The following is a 19,669-nucleotide window of genomic DNA, read 5'->3' as shown; positions in this document are numbered from 1 at the left end:
TTTATCTATATTTAAAATTTTTTAACACAAGGCAATGGTACTTTTGGAGTTAGAAAACATTTTTTTGAAATGGATCTCTTAATAATTATTAAATGCTACTGGCATGTGACCATTCCTGAAGCATTCTGAAATAAGTGGGTTCTTTTCTGAAACGAATGTCCACTAACAGATACGCAGAAGGAAACTGAGGCTCAGGGATGCAGGAGCCTCCCTGAGGTCACCTAGGTGACAACGTACAGAGCTAGCATCCCGTCCAGAACTCTGACTCTCAGTTCGTATTGCCAATCATCGTAAGACTGGGTCTGGCTCACTCCTCTACTCAGTGACTTAGTGCTCCCAGTTTACAATCACGTCTGAGCTGTTTCATTTTGGGATGGCAAGATTTAACAGGCAAAGGGACTCAGGAGCAACCCACAGTTACTGTCAGACTTGGGTAAAGTCATGAAGCTGTCCCAGTGATGAAAAGACCTCACTGCAGTGGCAAGAAGAGACGTTGCTTAGATCACACAAGACAAAGCAGTACACGCCTCAGTATAAGAATTGGGAGAGATATACAATCATGTCTCTGTCGACCTAACAGCCGCCTAGGCAGCAGTCAGCAAACTTTTTCTGTAAAAGGCCCAATAAGTGCAGGGTGGGGCCAAAGGAGATTTACAGTTGTCCTTATGGAAACTCACACACTAATGAATAAATAATAATATAAGAGGAAACCCTGTGTTTCATGTGCTCACAGCTGCAGACCTGCTTTGGCCTCACCCATGTCTTAGGCTCTGGGGCCGTGCAACTGTCTCAACTCCTCGGCTCCGGCCCCCAGCAGGGAGGCAGCCACAGACAACACATGAGTGACTAACGGCTCGGCTATGTGCCACGAAAGCTTTATTTATAGGCACTGAGTTTAAATTGGATATAACCTTCCCATGTCAATGAAATATTATTTTACTTATGATTTTTAAAAACCATGTAGAAATGTAACCCTTCTGAGCACACGAGCTGCACAGCCAGGCACGGCTGAGGTTGGGGACGCCTGTCTCCTAGGAATGACTGTCCAGGTTGTGCAGAGCAGCCTAACAACAGAATGGCATTCCTAATGGGTCTGATGCTTGTGGGGAGAGGGGAGCAAAGTATATAGCTTGGCAGGACATGTCTTTTTTTCCATTTAGACTTTATTTATTCATTTAGAGAGGAGAGACAGAGAGAGAAGGGGGGAGGAGCAGGAAACATCAACTCCCATATGTGCCTTGACCAGGCAAGCCCGGGGTTTTGAACTGGCGACCTCAGTGTTCCAGGCTGACGCTTTGTCCACTGAACCACCACAAGTTAGGCAGGATATGTCCTTTCTAAGCTAGTGGGATGTGCTGGCCATGGTCCCTTCAGCAGGCGGAAGTACCTGTTCTCCAATAGTTGCCCAACTTTAAAAATTTTGGGGAAAAGGTAACATATTATAGAAAGAAAAATACCACATGATTTCACTTATGTATGGAATCTAAAGAATAATATAAACAAGTAAGCAAAACAGAAACAAACTCACAGATACAGAGAACAGACTGGGGGTGGCCAGAGGGGGAGGGGCGCTGGGGGCCTGGGTGAGAAAGGTGAGGGGATGGAGAAGCACAGATTGGCGGCTACAGAGCAGTCCCCCGGATGTAAAGTGCGGTGCGGGGAATAGGGGCAGTGATACTGTGATAACTGTGGGCGCTGCCAGGTGGGTCCTGGGACTATGGGGGGGGATACTTTGTAAAGTATATGATTGTCTAACCACCATGCTGGACGCCTGACACTAATACAAAATAATATTGAATGTCAACTGTGATTTTAAAAATGTTAAATAAAAAAAAAAAAAAAGGAAAGTAACATATCAAGCCATCACATGCACACACTTCTTTGACTGACTGGCGTTAATACTCCCGGTGAGGAAGGTCACTTACCATGTGTGCATTCTGGGGTGATATCTTCAAAGAAATACTGAGTTGCTTCAAAAGCAGAATCTGGCTCATCTTGATCAGAGGACGGCTCTAGGGAGGACAGGAAAGACCGGTCCCACACAGGTAGGGCCACGGCTCATGACTATGTGGTACTCATTACAGAAATGACCCGGGGGAGGGCAGGGGAGGTCACAGTCTAAGGTTCGACCCTGTTTCTATCCTAGTGCCCAACCTCCCTCTTTTTTTTTTTTTTTTTTAAGTTTTGTTAGATAACAGCTGGAGGCCAATCTCATTTAAAACTTAAATTCTCACCATCTTTTCTACTTGTTTTTGTCCGTGCTAGACGACTCCTCCTGGACTCAGAATCTCAGAGTCTCAGGAACCCCAGGTGTTACCAAATGCTAGTCATCTTTCTCTTGCCGAGGTCTGCTCTGCTCTTTGCGATCAACACAACTCACACTTCAGACAGGTAAACGACTGTAGACTCAAGGACATACCAACTCAGGCAGGTATGTGGAGTCACTATCCCACTCCTTCTAGGTGACCAAGGAGTGATTCTGTATATCAGAAATCGGCAAACAGGTCACCCCCCACCAAAAATAAACTTCAATGTAGCTCATGGTTGCAGGTGCCTGTGCAGCCACACGCAGCTCACTTACCAGGCAAGACGTGCATTTTGTAGAGGAGTTTGAGTTTCTCCGTGAGGTCCCCATGGCAGGCAGCACCTGGAAGACCAAAAGTCCCACTGTGAAATGTACTGTGTGGTCCGGAACCCCCACCAGGCTTAGCCTTGTTTCCCCTGAAAGGCCTACTTTTTATAAACTGAAACCAAAACTCTAGGTGACACAAGGTCTGGCCGGGGCATGTGTGGGTTAAGAGCTCTGGAACCAGGATTTCCAGTTCCAAATCCTTTGTATTTACTCAGTGATGCTGGCAGAGTTGACCTCACTGTACCTCAGTTTCCCCTCTATAAAGCAGGATGATAAACAAAGACACTACCAATGGTTCGGACATCAGGACCCATGAAGTGGGAGAACTAGGTGTGTTAATATGTATAAAACACTTCAAAGAGTGCCTGGCACTTTATACACTGTGTTATGAATGAGCTTCAACATCCTAAACACCTGAGCTCAGAAATAATTTCAAACTATATTTGACATTGCTTCAAATCATTCATTTAAAAAGTTCTTTTTGTTGTTGTTTTGGGTTCTCCTGAATGTTTCTTCATTTCACTTATTTGAATCTATCTGGATTATGACACCATAACTTCAATCAAAAGAATCCTGTTACCCTTTCCTTTAAAGTACACACGTGTCTCAGGAATCAGAAAATCCTTTGTCAGTATCTATTCTCAGAGCACCTAGTTGAAGATCAATCAGATTTGGAAAAAGAAAAAAAGGAACAGAGGAATCTGGGTTAGCCAGGACATCGGGGTCATCTTGTCCAACCTCCACTTACTGTGGGGACCTGTGAGCACATTCTCGGACACGGAGCTCAGCACCAGAGGCAGCGCGCTTCCCTGATCATTCTCTCAATGCGGAAAGTTCTTCCGTAATTTTTACTTTAGTCTTAGGATCCTTAACCTGCGGATCCAACTTCATCAAGTCCATGAACCCCGTAAAATGTAAAAGTTAGGTCTAAAATGTCATTTGGGGGGAAGAAAATGTACATAAGTCCTTGTCAGCTCTCAAAGAGTCCATGACTCAAAAAACAGTTTAGAATGACTCCTCTTCCCCTTATTCTTCTCTTTAAAACCAAACAGGGTCTACTGCCCCTTTAATTCAACAGTCCACATGTGAAGGACAGCTGTGCTGTCCCCTCCAGCTTATCTTTTCAAGGCAAGTTTGTCCTTCTGAGATATACCTTCCAAATGTCCCAACTTCCTCATAGGATATGGTTTCTATCTGCACCCTTCCCTATTCTTATTCACATCTACCTTCTGTGTTACTTTGTCAGCCAGCAGACCTCTAGACAGAGTTCCAGAAGTCTCTTGGCCACTTCAGAAAATTGTAGGACTGTCCTCAGCTCTTCCACTTATATAGCTTACGTCTGCATCCCACTTTTTATACCCCTCCACCCCAGAGATTTATACTGACCACATGGTTACTGAACCCCAAGATGTCTGCGTACTAATACTAATCATGAAAATAACAGCAGACCTTTATTAACCTCGTATTAAGTCCACGCTAAGTACTTTCCATGTGCATTTCACTTCTTCTTACAATAATTCTATGCAATAGGCACAATTATCATCCTGACGTTACAGATGAGAAAAATCGACCTTAGTGATGTTTAGTAATTTATTCAAGGCCATAGCTGGTAAGTAGCAGGCCCAGGATTTGAACTCAGATTTGTCAGACTCTAGATCCCATGCTTAAAAACACACGATGCCAAAACCGTAGCTAGTTCTTCTACCAGCATTTAAATTTAGGATATCAGATTTACCCCTATCAATTTGTTCTGGCCAATCATTTCCTCCTCTCATATTTGTTAAAAAATATCTTTTCGTCATTCAGCATATTGGCTGTCTCTCCCAGCTTCGTGCAGCCCACACATTTGTCTGGCTTTCTCTACCTTTACGATTTTAAGTTGCCAACTGAGTCAAGTAGAGGAGAGGGGTATAAATAGTAATTATAGTGACAATAATAACTACCCCTTTGAGCCAGCCACTGTACTAGACACTTGATTTGAATGATCACATTTAGTCCTGACAGTAAGTCTATTTTTAAATTAGGAAACAACCACAGAAGTTAAATACCAGGCGCCAGGTCCTAGAGAACTCTCAGTAGAAGCGGACTCATTAACTATTGCGCTTGGGGCGGGGGCAGTGTTCAGCCAGTCACGCGATCACCGACTTCTGTATCCTTCCAGCTTTTCCGTTTATAAGGACCGGCTGCACCATGACCTCTGGGCAGTGCTTACAGACTCTGCCTTTCAGCGATTGGAGAAGGAGAGACAGCTCATTTCTGGCTTCTGATAGCAAGCCCTTATTTCTAATTCCAGGTAGACCACTTTTTTTTTTTTTTTTTTTTTATAGATTTCTAGAGGCATCTTTCTGGGGATTGATACCAAAATTACTGACTCATTGTTACCCAAATATCATTTATTTAAAAAATTTTTTAAAACCTGGAATAGGCTTTCTCTCCTGGTCTACCTGTCTGTGTGCATAGTGACAACTGACCCACCTGCCTGACAACAACTCATTCCCCACCGCCCGGGGCGTGGCCAACCTTGCTCAGGAGCACCACTGCACATCAGGACGTTCAGGTATTCTCTGCCATGTTTTCACTACTTGGGACCTTTCTTTCCTTTCTTAAAGATTTTACAAAATATTTTTCTTGTTGGAGTTGACTGAACAGAATAAATTAAATATTTATATTTTTTCTATTACTTTCTACATGCAGAACCTGCCTCTTTTTCATCTTCCTTGTTTTTGTCCAAAGATTTAAAAAAAAAAAAAAGACACCTTCTCATAAGATGCCAATATGATCAGAAGTCGTTACCTTGGGGCAGGAAAGGTTAGGACAGGGTCAAAGGGGTGCTTAGCCTTGTATGGATTGTCTCACTTTTTAAATTTTTATTTTGTTATATATATATATTTATCTCACTTTTTAAAAAAAGCAGAATGTACTTAGGAATACCTTGTGTACTTCAAAACTTAATACCTCCGTCTTCCCTAAAAAGAAAAAAAAAATCCCATTTGCTGTCCTCCGCATAGAGTAATAAGGAAAAAATGAGCTTTCAGGACAGAGAGCTCTCATCAGAACCCTGGGCCCAGCATGTGCTGACTGTGCCCAGATGAGTTCAACAAAAGAGAAGTGTTGACGTTCTGAAAACGAATGTCCCCGCAGTGGCGAGGCACTTAACTTCTCTGAGCTTCCATTTCTTTAACTGAAAATGGGGACAAGCATAATAAGCAGGCAGGTAACAAAGCGCAGTGGTAACAGCACCGGCCGTGCCTCCCAGATGCCTGAGTCCGAGCGCCCGCGGTGCAGCCATGCGCCTCCAGGCACACTGAAGGCACAGAAAGCTTCAGGGCTGCGCCTGGCACCCAGCAAATGCCGTGTAAATGTCCCTCACTGTCGTCACTGTCCTTACTCCAAGGGCTGCTGTTTGCAGTAGATAACAAAGTTCAGATTCTAAAGCATCAGAACAGGCATGCACCTAACAAAGGCTGGCATCACCACGCACCTCTTTTTAAGCAGACTTGTGAGTGCTTAGACAAGCAATTCTTTCTCTTACAAAGAGGACCTCATCTACACCCACCTTTGTCTGTGTACAGAGCCATCAGCTTCCTTGGCTGGTCAGCCTTCCTGTCACTATTCCTAAAGACTGAAGGTGCTTTTTGGAATCCTCACTGGCTCTACACCTGATACTTTCCTATCTCCCTGGGCATGTCATTTGAAAGTCCATGGCCCAAGGTCACAGAGTGGCACAAAATTTGAATAAACATCTTTCCTTCCTCTCTCATTCTGGCAGACTGATGTATGCCTGCTCCATCCACAGCTCGTATCAGCGGGCTATCCTCAACTACGAGGCAGCTTATCCCCTCAATTATAAATGGGGCAAGAGCCCGCTAGAACATGGGGCAGTGAACAGGCCCCGTGAATTCTCTGACAATGTTTTTCAGCTGGGGAAACTATCTAAAGCAGAAGGCAATGATTTAACCATATTACATATATCCACTAGCTAAAAAGGAACTTTACAGTCAGTTTGCAAACCCTAAAATGTACTGCTCTGCCCTCTCACCTCCCTCTTCTGAGGCAGTTCGGGCTGTGGCCTGGGTTGGGGGGGGTGCAGTGCTGAACACCACAGGGGTCACTACCCCACCACCCCACCCCTCCTCCTCTCCCTCCCCCAAATCACGCAACTGCACCGCATCCTTACTTAGCCCAGAGACGAACTCTCGGAAGTTAATCAGAGAGTCTCCATTCTCATCCAGTAACTGGAACAAGCGGGAGGCCAGCACGTCGGAGTGAGCGCCACAGGCCCAGGGAAAGAGGAGGGCAAACATCCCTTTGAACTGCTCGAAGTCAATGCGGTACTGTTCGAGGTAAGGCAGGCTGGGGTCGTGCCGGTCCAGGGCATTGCTGCTCCCGCCCCAGTAGCAGCTGGTTAGATGTTCTGCCTGAAAAACAAAAGAGCAGGAAGATACTGAAGACTCTACCCCACAGCAGATACCAGGAGGAAAAGACACCCTCAAATTTGGAAACAGGCATCTGGTCAACCATGTGCATCTCCTGACCTGCGGTATCACTGTGGTCCAGTTCCCCTTTTCCTTGCTCTGTTCATATCTCCACTTGCCCACCCCCACCAGCTCCATGGCAACCATCTCTGCAGGTAACATCAGGCATGAAGGATCCGAGTCAGTGGCTAGAATAGCTGAAGAAAGAAAGGGAACCCCCCACCCCCCCTTCCTCTCCTACACACTCTCACAGGTATTTTAAGAAATAACTCCCATAAAGATAAACACTTTTTGTTTGTTTGTTTGTTTGTTTAATTTAAAAGAAATAAAGAGAATGTTAACCTGAAAGAGATCTGTAATTGAGGCCATGTGACCACCTTATTTTCTAGATGAGGATGACAAAGTCCTGGGGTCAGGTGACCTAGAACAGGTCACCCAACCTATTCGCTTACCCTAAGCAGATCATAACAAAATTTTGAGTTTCCCAATTCATAGGTCAGTGTTCCATAAAACCTCTGTCTCTTGGTCACCAAAACCACGTAAACATCCTCCTAGCCATACAGTAGTCAACCTACAAATATGTGGTCCTCCTATTTCACACATCTGACAACAGCGCTAGGAAAAGTACGAGCAGGAGCCACTATGGTGTGGAGGAGAGAGAGCCGGATACAAACAAAAACCTCCAGTCTCTGTCCCTGGAAACTCTTTCCTCACAAAGTCATATTGATTCTGGTAGAAACAGATGCCCATTCTAAGAAGGCCACAAAGATAAAAGTCTCTAGAAAAGACCGTAGAAAAACTGCCCTTTCTCCCACGCAAGGACGTTTATGTTAGTTCTGGATGGTAAGTGGGGGCAGGGAGGACATGAAGAGGGGGCTGTATTCTCACTTCATTATTGAACTGAGCATCTCACAGTGAGCATGTATAAATCCTGCAACAGAAAATAGCCCGTTCTGATCTCTGCGTCTCCTTTGCCGCCCGCCCAGAGGGTCTGGAGAGGGGGAAGACTCAGTTGTGAGTGTACAGCACTTCCAAAGAAGACCAATGTCCTTATCACAGTAGCTTACTGGGAACTGCAGCTAATAATCTAGAAAAGAGGGGAGTGGGAGAAGGAAGGAGAGGGGAAGGAGAGGAGGAGAGGGGAAGGAGAGGGCAAAGGAGAGGGGGGTGAAGAGGGGGAAAGAGAGGGGAAGGAGAGGGGAAGGAGAGGGGAAGGAGAGGGGGGTGAAGAGGGGGAAGGAGAGAGGAAGGAGAGGGGGAAGGAGAGGGGGAGAAGAAGGGAAGGAGAGGGGGAGGAGAGGGGAAGGAGAGGGGAAGGAGAGGGGGGTGAAGAGGGGTAAGGAGAGGGTAAGGAGAGGGTAAGGAGAGGGGGAAGGAGAGGGGGAGGAGAGGGGAAGGAGAGGGGGGTGAAGAGGGGTAAGGAGAGGGTAAGGAGAGGGGGAAGGAGAGGGGGAGGGAGAGGGGGAGGAGAGGGGAAGGAGAGGGGGGTGAAGAGGGGTAAGGAGAGGGGAAGGAGAGGGGAAGGAGAGGGGGAAGGAGAGGGGGAGGGAGAGGGGAAGGAGAGGGGGAAGAAGAGAGGAAGGAGAGGGGGAAGGAGAGGGGGAAGGAGAGGGGAAGGAGAGGGGAAGGAGAGGGGGTGAAGAGGGGGAAGGAGAGGGGAAGGAGAGGGGTAAGGAGAGGGTAAGGAGAGGGGAAGGAGAGGGGAAGGAGAGGGGAAGGAAAGGGGGAGGGAGAGGGGAAGGAGAGGGGAAGGAGAGGGGAAGGAGAGGGGAAGGAGAGGGGAAGGAGAGGGGAAGGAGAGGGGGAAGGAGAGAGGAAGGAGAGGGGGAAGGAGAGGGGAAGGAGGGGGGAAGGAGAGGGGAAGGAGAGGAGGGAGGAGAGGGGGAAGGAGAGGGGGAAGGAGAGGGGGAGGAGAGGGGGGTGAAGAGGGGGAAGGAGAGGGGTAAGGAGAGGGGAAGGAGAGGGGAAGGAGAAGGGAAGGAGAAGGGGAGGAGAGGGGGGTGAAGAGGGGAAAGGAGAGGGGAAGGAGAGGGGAAGGAGAGGGGGAAGGAGAGGAGGAAGGCGGAAGGAGAGGGGAAGGAGAGGGGGAAGAAGAGGGGGAGGGAGAGGGGGAGGGAGAGGGGGAAGGAGAGGAGGAAGGGGGGAAGGAGAGGGGGGTGGAGAGGGGGAGAAAGGAAGCAAAACCAGGTTTTCCACGGGGCACCCTTGGGAGAATCCTGGAAGCCTGCAGCAGTTCTCTAGGGCTTGGGGATGCATTCCTGGCTGCAGACAGAGGCAGGGGTGATGTCGGAGGGAAGAAGGTGGAGGCTGAGGTCCCAGGGGCCTGCATGGGTTGGGCTGTACTCTGATCTATCACCAGTGATGATCAGTGACTCTCTCTGGGTCACTCATGTTGGTGACACATCCTGGGAGGTGTATCTTTTACTTGAGTAATGTCAGTGGATAAAGGTCGCCCAGGGCATTTGCTCCTAACTGAGGCTCCCAAGTGACTCTGGAACCAGCCTGGATGTGGTGCAGGCACGTTCATGGTGCTCACGGACATCAGGAAAGACAAGCCAGGAGGATCATTGTCAGTCCGTGCTGAGGCTGCACAACCCATTGTTTGAAGGACAGGGACCCAAAAATAGAAAGGGACTAGAGGGATGAATTTGGAGAGTTCAGAATAAACTAGGGCAAGGGGGTCCTGGACTGCATTTTCCACCAAATTCATGTTAGGGTAGCAGCTTCCACCTTTTCCACCAAGTTTAGCCCAAAGCCCACAGGGCCTGGCTTGTGGTGGTGCAGTGGATAAAGCATCGACCTGGAATGCGGAGTTCACCAGTTCAAAACCATGGGCTTGCTTGGGCAACCATGGGCACATATGAGAAGCAACTACTATGAGCTGACGTTTCCCACTTGAACCCTTGCCCCTTCCTTTCTTTCTCTTGCTCCTCTCTCTAAAAAGCAATATAAAATCTTTAAAGAAAATTTTAAAAAGCCCAAGAGTAAGTGCCCTGGGAGAGGACTGTATCTTTCCTTTGCATCTGCAGGAAGCCGCCCCAGAAACTGGCTTCTTAAAGAACTGAGAGGTCTGGCAGGGTGGGTGTCGACACACTGTAATGCCTTCATGTTCGTTTAATGAATTAAAGCCACTTAAAGTGTTCAAAGGACTCAAGAAAGAGCCCAGAACTGAAGTTTTTACCTGGTCCAACAGCACCAGAGACCCCTTCTCACCCCGACACCGATAAGGGTCTCGTGTTCTTTGTCGGGGTGAGAACTCATGTTTCTCAACACGCCCTTAGGACAGAGTTTCTGAGCGGAAGAAAGGCTAGCTTTCTTCGGGCATACACTAAGGGTATGAATGACACACCATGTCCTGGAGAGGCCCAGACAAGACTGCAGGGTGCTCAGGTCAGAAGATGGCTTCACCCATCTCTGTTGAGAAGTAGGAAGTCATCCTTATGGGGGCTCCTTTGTAGGTGATAGCCTTTTTTTTTCTCTAGCAGCTTTTAATATTTTCTCTTTATCACTTAGCTTTGGTATTTCAATTATGATGTGTCTTGGTGTAGGTTTCTTTGGGTTTCTCTTTAATGGAGTTCTCTGTGCTTCTTGAACTTGTGAGAGTTTCTCCTGCATTAATTTAGGAAAGTTTTCAGCTATGATATAATTGAACAAAGTCTCTATCCCTTGTTCTTTCTCTTCTTCTTCAGGAACCCCTATGATGTGGATGTTATTTCTCTTCATGTTGTCACAGAGCTCTCAGAGTTTCCTCAGACTTTTTGAGTCTCTTTTCTTTTTTCTGCTCTGCTTCCATGCCTTCATTTATCTTGTCCTCTAACTCGCTGATTCAATTCTCAGCTTCATCCATCCTGCTTTTAATTCCTTTCATTGTGGTCTTCACTTCTGATATTGTATTTGTCATCTCCGATTGATTCTTTTTTAATATTTCAATGTCCTGTTTTATACTTGCTATCTCTTTATTTAGGTGTTCGTAATGACCATCTATTGTTGTTCTAGTATCTTTGAGCATCCTAACAGTCATTATTTTAAACTCTGCATGTGGTAATTTGGTTATATCTGACTCATTCAGGTCCTTTTCTGGGGATTTCTCTTGATTCATTTGTGTTGCATTTCTCTGTCTTCCCATTTTGTCAGTCTCTGTGTGGCTTCTTCAGTGTTCCTTGGTTGAAGAGTCCTCTTAGTTTAGTCCAAAGTTGGTTTTTCTAGATGATGGTTCTTAAAATTTTTCACACCTCTCTGGATCTGGGACCTCTGCACAGCCAGTGCTGTCCCTCCTTTTCCTGGTGTCCCCCAAAGTTGGCCTCTTTCTAATGTCATAGTCCTTTCCATTATCTGTCCATAGCGTTGCTCCCTCCAGCTGCTACACCCAATTCTGTTTCATTACCCCAAATCCTGGCCCTACCTCCCTACGGCCCGTGAAGCAGATTTCTTCTGGTCCTTAGCATCCCTTTCAAATCGGATCTTGATGGGATCATTATATGTATTTTGTCCTTTGGGAAACAAAGAGGGATCCCCTTCCTTATGCATAACCTACTTACACCAAGCAATTAATTAGCTGCAGGGCTTCAGAGAGATGGATAAACTGTGAATGAGATGACACAGTACGGAGACTTTACCCTCAAGAGCAGACTGGGGACTGGTGAGGGCACTGCTGTCCGCTCTGTGAGTCAAGCTGCTGGGCTGACACAGCGTGTCACTAACCAGCTATGAAACCTCAATCTCTCTGAGCCCAGATCCAGAGCATGGAGTGTGTGTACTAGATTGGTAATGGATTGCAACTTGCCTCTGTACTCAACACCCGTGTTTGGAACACCTACCAAGGACAGACATGATGCCAGGCACCAGTGAAATAAAACATCCCCCACTATCATGCTCTCTGATTTTGTTAGTGGCCAACTCAGACCATTATGTCTCTGCCTTTATGGTTGGTTCCTGTACTACCTTTGCAGTTCTCGATATAGCCCAGTTCAGTGCTGGCAGTCACACACACTGCAGACACAAAGCTGCCCAATTAGAGATCAGGATAAAATCAGTACCTGCATAAAAGGCATCTTTAAAACATTTTTATTCCTGGTCCTGGCCAGTTGGCTCCATGGTAGAGCATCGGCCTGGCGTGCAGGAGTCCCGGGTTCGATTCCCGGCCAGGGCACACAGGAGAAGCGCCCATTTGCTTCTCCACCCCTCCCCCTCTCCTTCTTCTCTGTCTTTCTCTTCCCCTCCTGCAGCCAAGGCTCCGTCGGAGCAAAGATGGCCCGGGCGCTGAGGATGGCTCTGTGGCCTCTGCCTCAGGCACTAGAATGGCTCTGATTGCAGCAGAGTGATGCCCCAAGATGGGCAGAGCATCGCCCCCTGGTGGGTATGCTGGGTGGATCCCGGTCAGGCGTATGCGGGAGTCTGTCTGACTGCCTCCTCGTTTCAAGCTTCAGAAAAATACAAAAAAAAACAAAAAACCCAACATTTTTATTCCTGTCAGTTGCCACATTTTCACCTAGGATGTTGACGATGGTCATGACTAAACTATTTTTTTTTTTTTGACAGGGACAGAGAATCAGAGAGAGGGACAGATAGGGACAGACAGACAGGAAGGGAGAGAGATGAGAAACATCAATTCTTTGTTGCAGCACTTTAGTTGTTCATTGATTGTTTTCTCATATGTGCCTTGACTGTGGGGTTACAGCAGAACGAGTGACCCCTTGCTCAAGCCAGCGACCTTGGGCACAAGCTGGTGAGCTTTGCTCAAACCAGATGAACCTGCGCTCAAACTGGCGACCTCGGGGTCTCAAACCTGGGTCCTCTGCATCCCAGTCCAGTGCTCTATTCACTGCGCCACTGCCTAGTCAGGCTAAAGTATTTTTTTTTTTAATTTTATTTATTTATTTATTCATTTTAGAGAGGAGAGGGAGGGAGAGACAGAGAGAGAGAGAGAAGTGGGGGAGGAGCTGGAAGCATCAACTCCCATATGTGCCTTGACCAGGCAAGCCCAGGGTTTCGAACCGGTAACCTCAGCATTTCCAGGTTGACGCTTTATCCACTGCGCCACCACAGGTCAGGCAGGCTAAAGTATTTTATCTAAAGAAAAAAAATTCTACATTGCTTCATTTACTAATGTAATATATTCTTATTCAGGATCAAGACTGGTATGGGATGAATTGTGAAGTGGAAATCACAGACATTTAACCAATTGGCTTTTCCTTAGCTATTTAAGTAACTTTACTCTTATTCTAGCTACACATCTTTTTTTTTCCCCCTGAAGTTGGAAACAGGGAGTCAGACAGACTCCCACATGCGCCCGACCAGGATCCACCCAGCATGCCCACCAGGGGACGTTGCTCTGTTGCAACCAGACGCATTCTAGCGCCTGAGGCAGAGGCCATAGAGCCATCCTCAGCGCCTGGGCCATCTTTGCTCCAATGGAGCCTTGGCTGCGGGAGGGGAAGAGAGAGACAGAGAGGAAGGAGGGGGGAGAGGTGGAGAAGCAGATGGGCATTTCTCCTGTGTGCCCTGGCCGGGAATTGAACCCGGGACTCCTGCATGCCAGGCCGACGCTCTACCACTGAGCCAACCGGCCAGGCCTAGCTACAGATCTTTTAAAAGGTATATTAATGTAGCTCACTGTAGGAGATTTAACTTTTGTTATTCCAAAGAGTATTATACAGGGTGGGTAAAAGTAGGTTTACAGGTGTTTATATGGAAAAAGATATGCATATTACAATTATAATACAAGAATAAACTTTGTTGCATGCACTCTCAACTGTAAACCTACTTTTTCACACCCCAATAAAGTAATATCCTATTTTCTTTTCTTTTTTCCTCTTCTTTTCCAAGTGAGAAGAGGAGAGATAGATTCCCGCATGCACCCCTACTGGGATCTACCCAGCAACCCCCATCTGGGGCCATGCTAGCAATCAAACTATTTCTAACTTCTGAGGGAGGAGGCTCCATGGAGCCATCTCAGTGCCTTGGGCCAATCAAGCCATGGCTCCAGGAAGGGAAGAAGAGAGAGAGAGAGAGAGAGAGAGAGAGAAGAAGAAGAAGAAGAAGAAGAAGAAGAAGAAGAAGAAGAAGAAGAGGAGAAGGAGGAGGAGGAGGGTTGAAGAAGCATATGGTAGCTTCTCCTGTGTGCTCTGACTAGGAATCAAACTTGAGACATCTATACACCTGGCCGATGCTCTACCACTAAGCCAACCAGCCAGGGCCAGGGATACCCTATTTTCTTAATTCCAAGGAAATTGCTAAAATATCATATGGAGTAGAAAAAAAGCTAAAACATCAACTTAAATGAATTGGAAGAATATGTTTTTCATATTAACTATTTGTATATATACTCTCAGCTCTATCTTCCTAGTCAGGCATGTTGTAAGTCACTTCATCTCTTAAAAATCAGCAGGGAAATCTAAAACTGAATTATTAAAGCGACCTTTATTACTCCCCTGAATGTACCTGAATTTACTCTGAGACCCACCTTGAAAAGAGCATAAAGTTCTTCTAGCTCATCAATGGTAAAGGAAGTTTCTGTCACAATGGTTCGCACCTATAAAAATAATAAACACAATGAATTCCACAATCTCAAAAATGTCACCTTGGGAAAGTTCCTGCTGTTCTCCTAAGTCACCGCCCATGCGCCAGGCAGGACTGGAGGCGCAGTGGGCATGTGGGGAAGGGGTGAGGGACAAGGTGGCCGCACTATTTCTCCAGGACTCACCACATTCCGTTTCGTGGTGTCCTCCAGGGTCTGGATCACCTTCAGCCTCTGTTTGAATCTCATCTGCTCAATCAGATCCGCCCGGATAGTTCCAAATTTCTGCAAGAGAGCGAGAGTGGCACTTCTCAGGACTCCGTTGAAACACAGTGTCATGTCTGCAGGGCTGATGGGACACAGTCCTGATACATATGAGAAATTTCTTGTCACCGCACAGGCATGCGAGACTATACCTTTATTTACGACATTGCCTTGATTTACACTGACGCCATTTAACAACTATAAACAACAGGCAATTCTCAAGCTTCTTAACTATTCAACCAAATTTCAAAGCTGATGAGTCTTCCTCAAATCCACAGTTCATGGGGCAAGACAAGAGGCTAAATAAGGCTATGAGAGCCATTATGTACGAAAAAATGCTTTAAAAGAAGAATTTTCTTGTCAAGGAAAGAGGAAGTATCTAAGGTTAATTAGACTGGAATGCTGGAAGAAACACTGGTGTGAGGCTCCCTGCTCCTTATCTTAGTTCAAAGAGCATTTATCCTGGTCCAGAAACCCACAGTGTTTGCTCTGGAGGGCGACACGGTGAGCTAGCTTTCTTTTCAAACTCTGAAATGTCTAGTGTTGCCTGGATGTATGTTGAATTCAATTTCAAAAACCAAGTGAGTTTTCCAACCTGAAGGTAGACAAGTAATATGTAAGATATCACCTCTTAGTGGTGCAGAAGAAAAAACAAAGAAATTCAGCTTAAAGCATGAAGTTTAATCCACGGAAGCAAAGGATGCAATGGCTAAAGACATTTAAAAGCTAAAGGAAAAAGTTGATAGACAATATCAAGTGTTGGCAAGGGTGTGGTACAACCAAAACTCTCGTATGTGGCTGCTTAGAGTAGCAATTGGCACAACCATTCTGGAAGCCTACCTGGCACTAGCTATTAAATCTGGTCAAAGGTATACCTATGACCCAGAAATGCCTCTCCCTAACTATATAAAAAAAGTGCATATTCTTTTACCACCCCCCGATACTAGAATATTCCTAGTGCCACTGTTAGCCAAAAGCAAGTAACCACTCAAATGCTCACTAACAGTAGTATAGATCAGTAAATTATGGTACTGTCACATAATGAACCACTAAGCAGCAAGGAAAATGAACAATTTGGAGAAAATCTCACAATCATAATGCTGAGCAAAATAAACCAGAACCAAAACACAATTTGCTGTATAATTTTATTTACATGAAGTTCAAAACCAAGCAAAACTGATCTATGGTGTTAAACATTGCCCTGGCCAGTTGGCTCAGTGGTAGAGCATTGGCCTGGCATGTGGATGTCCTGGGTTCAATTTCCAGTCAGGGCACACAGGAGAAGAAGCCATCTGCTTTTCTACCCCTTCCCCTTCTTGGGTTTTTTTTTTTTTTGTATTTTTCTGAAGCAGGAAACGGGGAGAGACAGACAGACTCCCACATGCGCCTGACCGGGATCCACCCGGCATGCCCACCAGGGGCGACGCTCTGCCCACCAGGGGGCGATGTTCTGCCCCTCCGGGGCGTCACTCTGCCGAGACCAGAGCCACTCTAGCGCCTGGGGCAGAGGCCAAGGAGCCATCCCCAGCGCCTGGGCCATCTTTGCTCCAATGGAGCCTTGGCTGCGGGAGGGGAAGAGAGAGACAGAGAGGAAGGAGGGGGGAGGGGTGGAGAAGCAAATGGGCACTTCTCCTATGTGCCCTGGCTGGGAATCGAACTCAGGTCCCCCGCACGCCAGGCCGACGCACTACCGCTGAGCCAACCGGCCAGGGCCCCTTCTTGTTTTTTTCTCTCTCTCTCCCCTTCCTGCAGCCATGGCTCAATTGGAGCGAGTTGGCTCTGGGCACTGAGGATGATTCCATGGCCTCCACCTCAGGTGCTAAGAAGAGCTAGGTTGCTCAGCAATGGGCAGAGCATCACCCTCTAGTGGGCTTGCCAGGTGGATCCCACTCAGGATGCATGCAGGAGTCTGTCTCCTCTCCTCTCCTCTCCATAATAATAATAAAAAAGTCAGAAGTATATTAATCTTGGTTGGAAAGGGCATTTATGGGGTACTTGCATTAATCTGGGTAATAATTACACAGGTATGTTAAACAGAAGGTTTAAAGCCAGTGTGTTGGTATACATATACCATAGGATACTATTCAGAAATTAAAGAAAAAAACCCAGCTATTGATATATACAATGACTTGGATGAACCTGAAAGAACTTATGCTGGATGAAAAAAGAGCCAGCCTGACCAGGTGGTGGCACAGCAGATAGAGAGCATCAGCCTGGGGTGAAGAGGACCCAGGTTTTGAAACCCAGAAGTTGCTGGCTTGAGTGTGGGCTCATCTGGCTTTAGCATGGGCTCACCAGCTTGAGCACTGGGTCACTGGCTTGAGCGTAGGATCATAGACATGACCCCATGGTCACTGGCTTGTGCCCAAGGCCCTGGCTTGAGCAAGGGGTCACTGGCTCGGCTGTAGCCCCCCTGGTCAAGGCACGTATGAGAAAGCAATCAATGAACAAATAAGGTGCTGCAAAGAAGTACTGATGCTTCTCATCTCTCTCCCTTCTTGTCTGTCCCTATCTGTCCCTCTCTCTGTCTCTTTCATTACCAAAAATAAAAAAGACAGATCCAAAAAAGATATATTTTGCATGATGTTTATGTAACAATCGTGAAATGACATAGTCACAGAGTGGTGATCAGATTAGTGGCTGCCGGATTAGCAATGGTGGGAAAGAGGGTGGTGGGGCTCTGAAGGGATCACAGGGAATCAGCTTCGGGGACGGCTGAATCAGCAAGTGTCCTGGCTGTGGGGGTGCTTGTGCAAGGCTCTGCATGTGGCACAGCTGCATCAACTACACACACACACACAAAGTGTGTGTATAACTGGAAAACCTGAATAAACTGTGTGGATTGTGTCAGTGTCAAGTTCTTATGCTGATTCCGCATGGTGGTTATTTGGGATGTGAGCAGGGTGAGGAGGGGCTGGAGGAGAAGGTGCAGATAGATCCCATCCCTGTTCCTTTCCCTGCTACCTCCTGAGGATCCACAATTATTTCACAATAAAAGTGCTTTGTGCTGTGTTTTTTAAGAGTTAATTTCAAGTTATGGCGTAACCTTTTTAGGACAGACAATGGTGAAGCCATCTGAAAAGTGAGCGACAATCAGGGAGTTGAGAACGTCCCTTTTGGTTCAAGAACAGTATCGGCAGCAGACAGAGAGAACACAGCCTTTCTGAGATTACGGAATGAGAGCCAGCATCACCCAGCTGAGTCGAACGTGAGTGACGCTTCACGGTTGCCACCTCACTGGCAGGAGCATCCCAGTATCTATCTGTTCTCCCTTCATCTACGGAACTCAGACGTTCAGCTCTGAGCACCTGGATGTTCAACAAACTCTCCAGCCTCCCTCGTAGCCCTCTGTGGCCAGGTAACAAGATTCTGGCCAACAGGACCTGAGTAGATGTTTTATGACAATGGCCCTCAAAAGGAAAGGAGCAGAGCCACCCTGGCCCTCTGCCTGTGGGGTGTAGACATACTTCAAGAGGAGGTGAGAGAAAGCCTGGGTCCCTGATGCCACTGAGCTCTATAACCAGCCTGAATAACTGATGGAGACTGAAAAGCAATAGAAAAACAAGTGTCTATGTTATTTAACTCTAGCTTGAATCTGCTGTGGCAACAGTCTAGCTTGTATTCCAACAGAATATAAGAGCCAACACTTCTACACTGTTTATTCTAGTGCTGGGCACAGGTGTGCACGCTTTCATGTCACTCAGTCTCCTTGTCCTGGTTCTCGCTATACTCCGCTGGCCACTTCTTTGCTGTCTCTCTGCACATCCTCTCCACCTCGAAACCTTGGGGAACACTGAGGCTCAGTCTTTAGATCTCTACCCATCTCCTTCTACTCAGGCAACCTCCCTCGGCTCTGGCTGTAACGCTCGCAAGCTCTTATTTGGATCCTGACTCTGCCACTTTCTAAGTATGTGGCTTGGAAAAACTAACTCAACCTCTCTCAACTTACTTTTCTGCTTTAAACAGGGTTAATGTTTACCTGGCGGGACTGTGTGGGCAGACCCCCACCGAGCAGTCTACCCCACAAAGGGCAGGCTCTCCAGGTGGTAGCCATCATGGTCATTATTCATACACCTGACACATTATTTTGAACTTTCATAACTGTTTGTCCTTCTGCACAAAGTCCTCCTTGCATTTTATGAGTCATATCTTTTTCCAGCTTAACACTTCTCGGATGAAACCTACTGGACTGAATCGTCCTGAACACAGGAAACTGTGGTGGCCATATGCCTGCTGTAAATTAATGTGCCCCTAAAGGTCATCTCGGTGCCTGAGTCCAGTTTGAGGCTGTGACTTAGTCTTTTACTTCTGGATAACTCTACGAGATGGCGCAGCCTCACCCACGAGTCCCACACAGAGGAAAACTGTTACTGTCTCTACAATCCCTTCCAGTAGGGGCTGGGGAGGGCATACCATGAACAAGATTTTTCCTTTTGTGGCATTCATGAATAAAGTTATCACCTCTTCTCGCCAGGAGGAACTGGATCAATGTATCAGAGCAACCTCCCAACAGCTGGGGAGCGCTGGACCAGACCTCAAACCTGAATGGGCTTCTGGTATTTCTCCTACCTCTCTTCCCAGGCTAATTCTCCTGAAGTTCAGAAAGAAATGCATCGCGAGCCTCAGAACACTCTGGTGTCACACCAGGTCCTAACCAGGTGACTGTCGGCTCGGCAACGCATGGCCCCATTCTAAAACTAGGGCAGTGGTTCTCAGCCCTCCCCGGGCACTGGAATCAGCTGCAGAACTTTTTAAAAACACTGATTCTTGGGTCTCATGACA

At 46.8% G+C, this 19,669-nt stretch overlaps 1 protein-coding gene across 1 annotated transcript in view; it reads right to left on the bottom strand.

Moving 5' to 3' along the window:
• The window catches only part of TBC1D9 (TBC1 domain family member 9), a 102,181-nt gene that overhangs the window by 2,915 nt on the left and 79,597 nt on the right, over positions 1-19,669 (bottom strand). Inside the window, exons 14-18 of the mRNA XM_066233031.1 lie at positions 14,810-14,908; positions 14,570-14,638; positions 6,810-7,050; positions 2,582-2,647; positions 1,926-2,012 (exon numbers count right to left, since the gene is read on the bottom strand). Coding sequence (XP_066089128.1) covers positions 1,926-2,012; positions 2,582-2,647; positions 6,810-7,050; positions 14,570-14,638; positions 14,810-14,908 — 562 coding nt within the window. The remainder of the gene's footprint in view (positions 1-1,925; positions 2,013-2,581; positions 2,648-6,809; positions 7,051-14,569; positions 14,639-14,809; positions 14,909-19,669) is intronic.

This window comes from Saccopteryx bilineata, chromosome 1 (assembly GCF_036850765.1).
Source record: "Saccopteryx bilineata isolate mSacBil1 chromosome 1, mSacBil1_pri_phased_curated, whole genome shotgun sequence".
In the NCBI taxonomy this organism is placed as follows: Eukaryota; Metazoa; Chordata; class Mammalia; order Chiroptera; family Emballonuridae; genus Saccopteryx; species Saccopteryx bilineata.
Note: the sequence above shows the minus strand (reverse complement) of the source record. Positions and strands in the feature narration are given on the sequence as shown.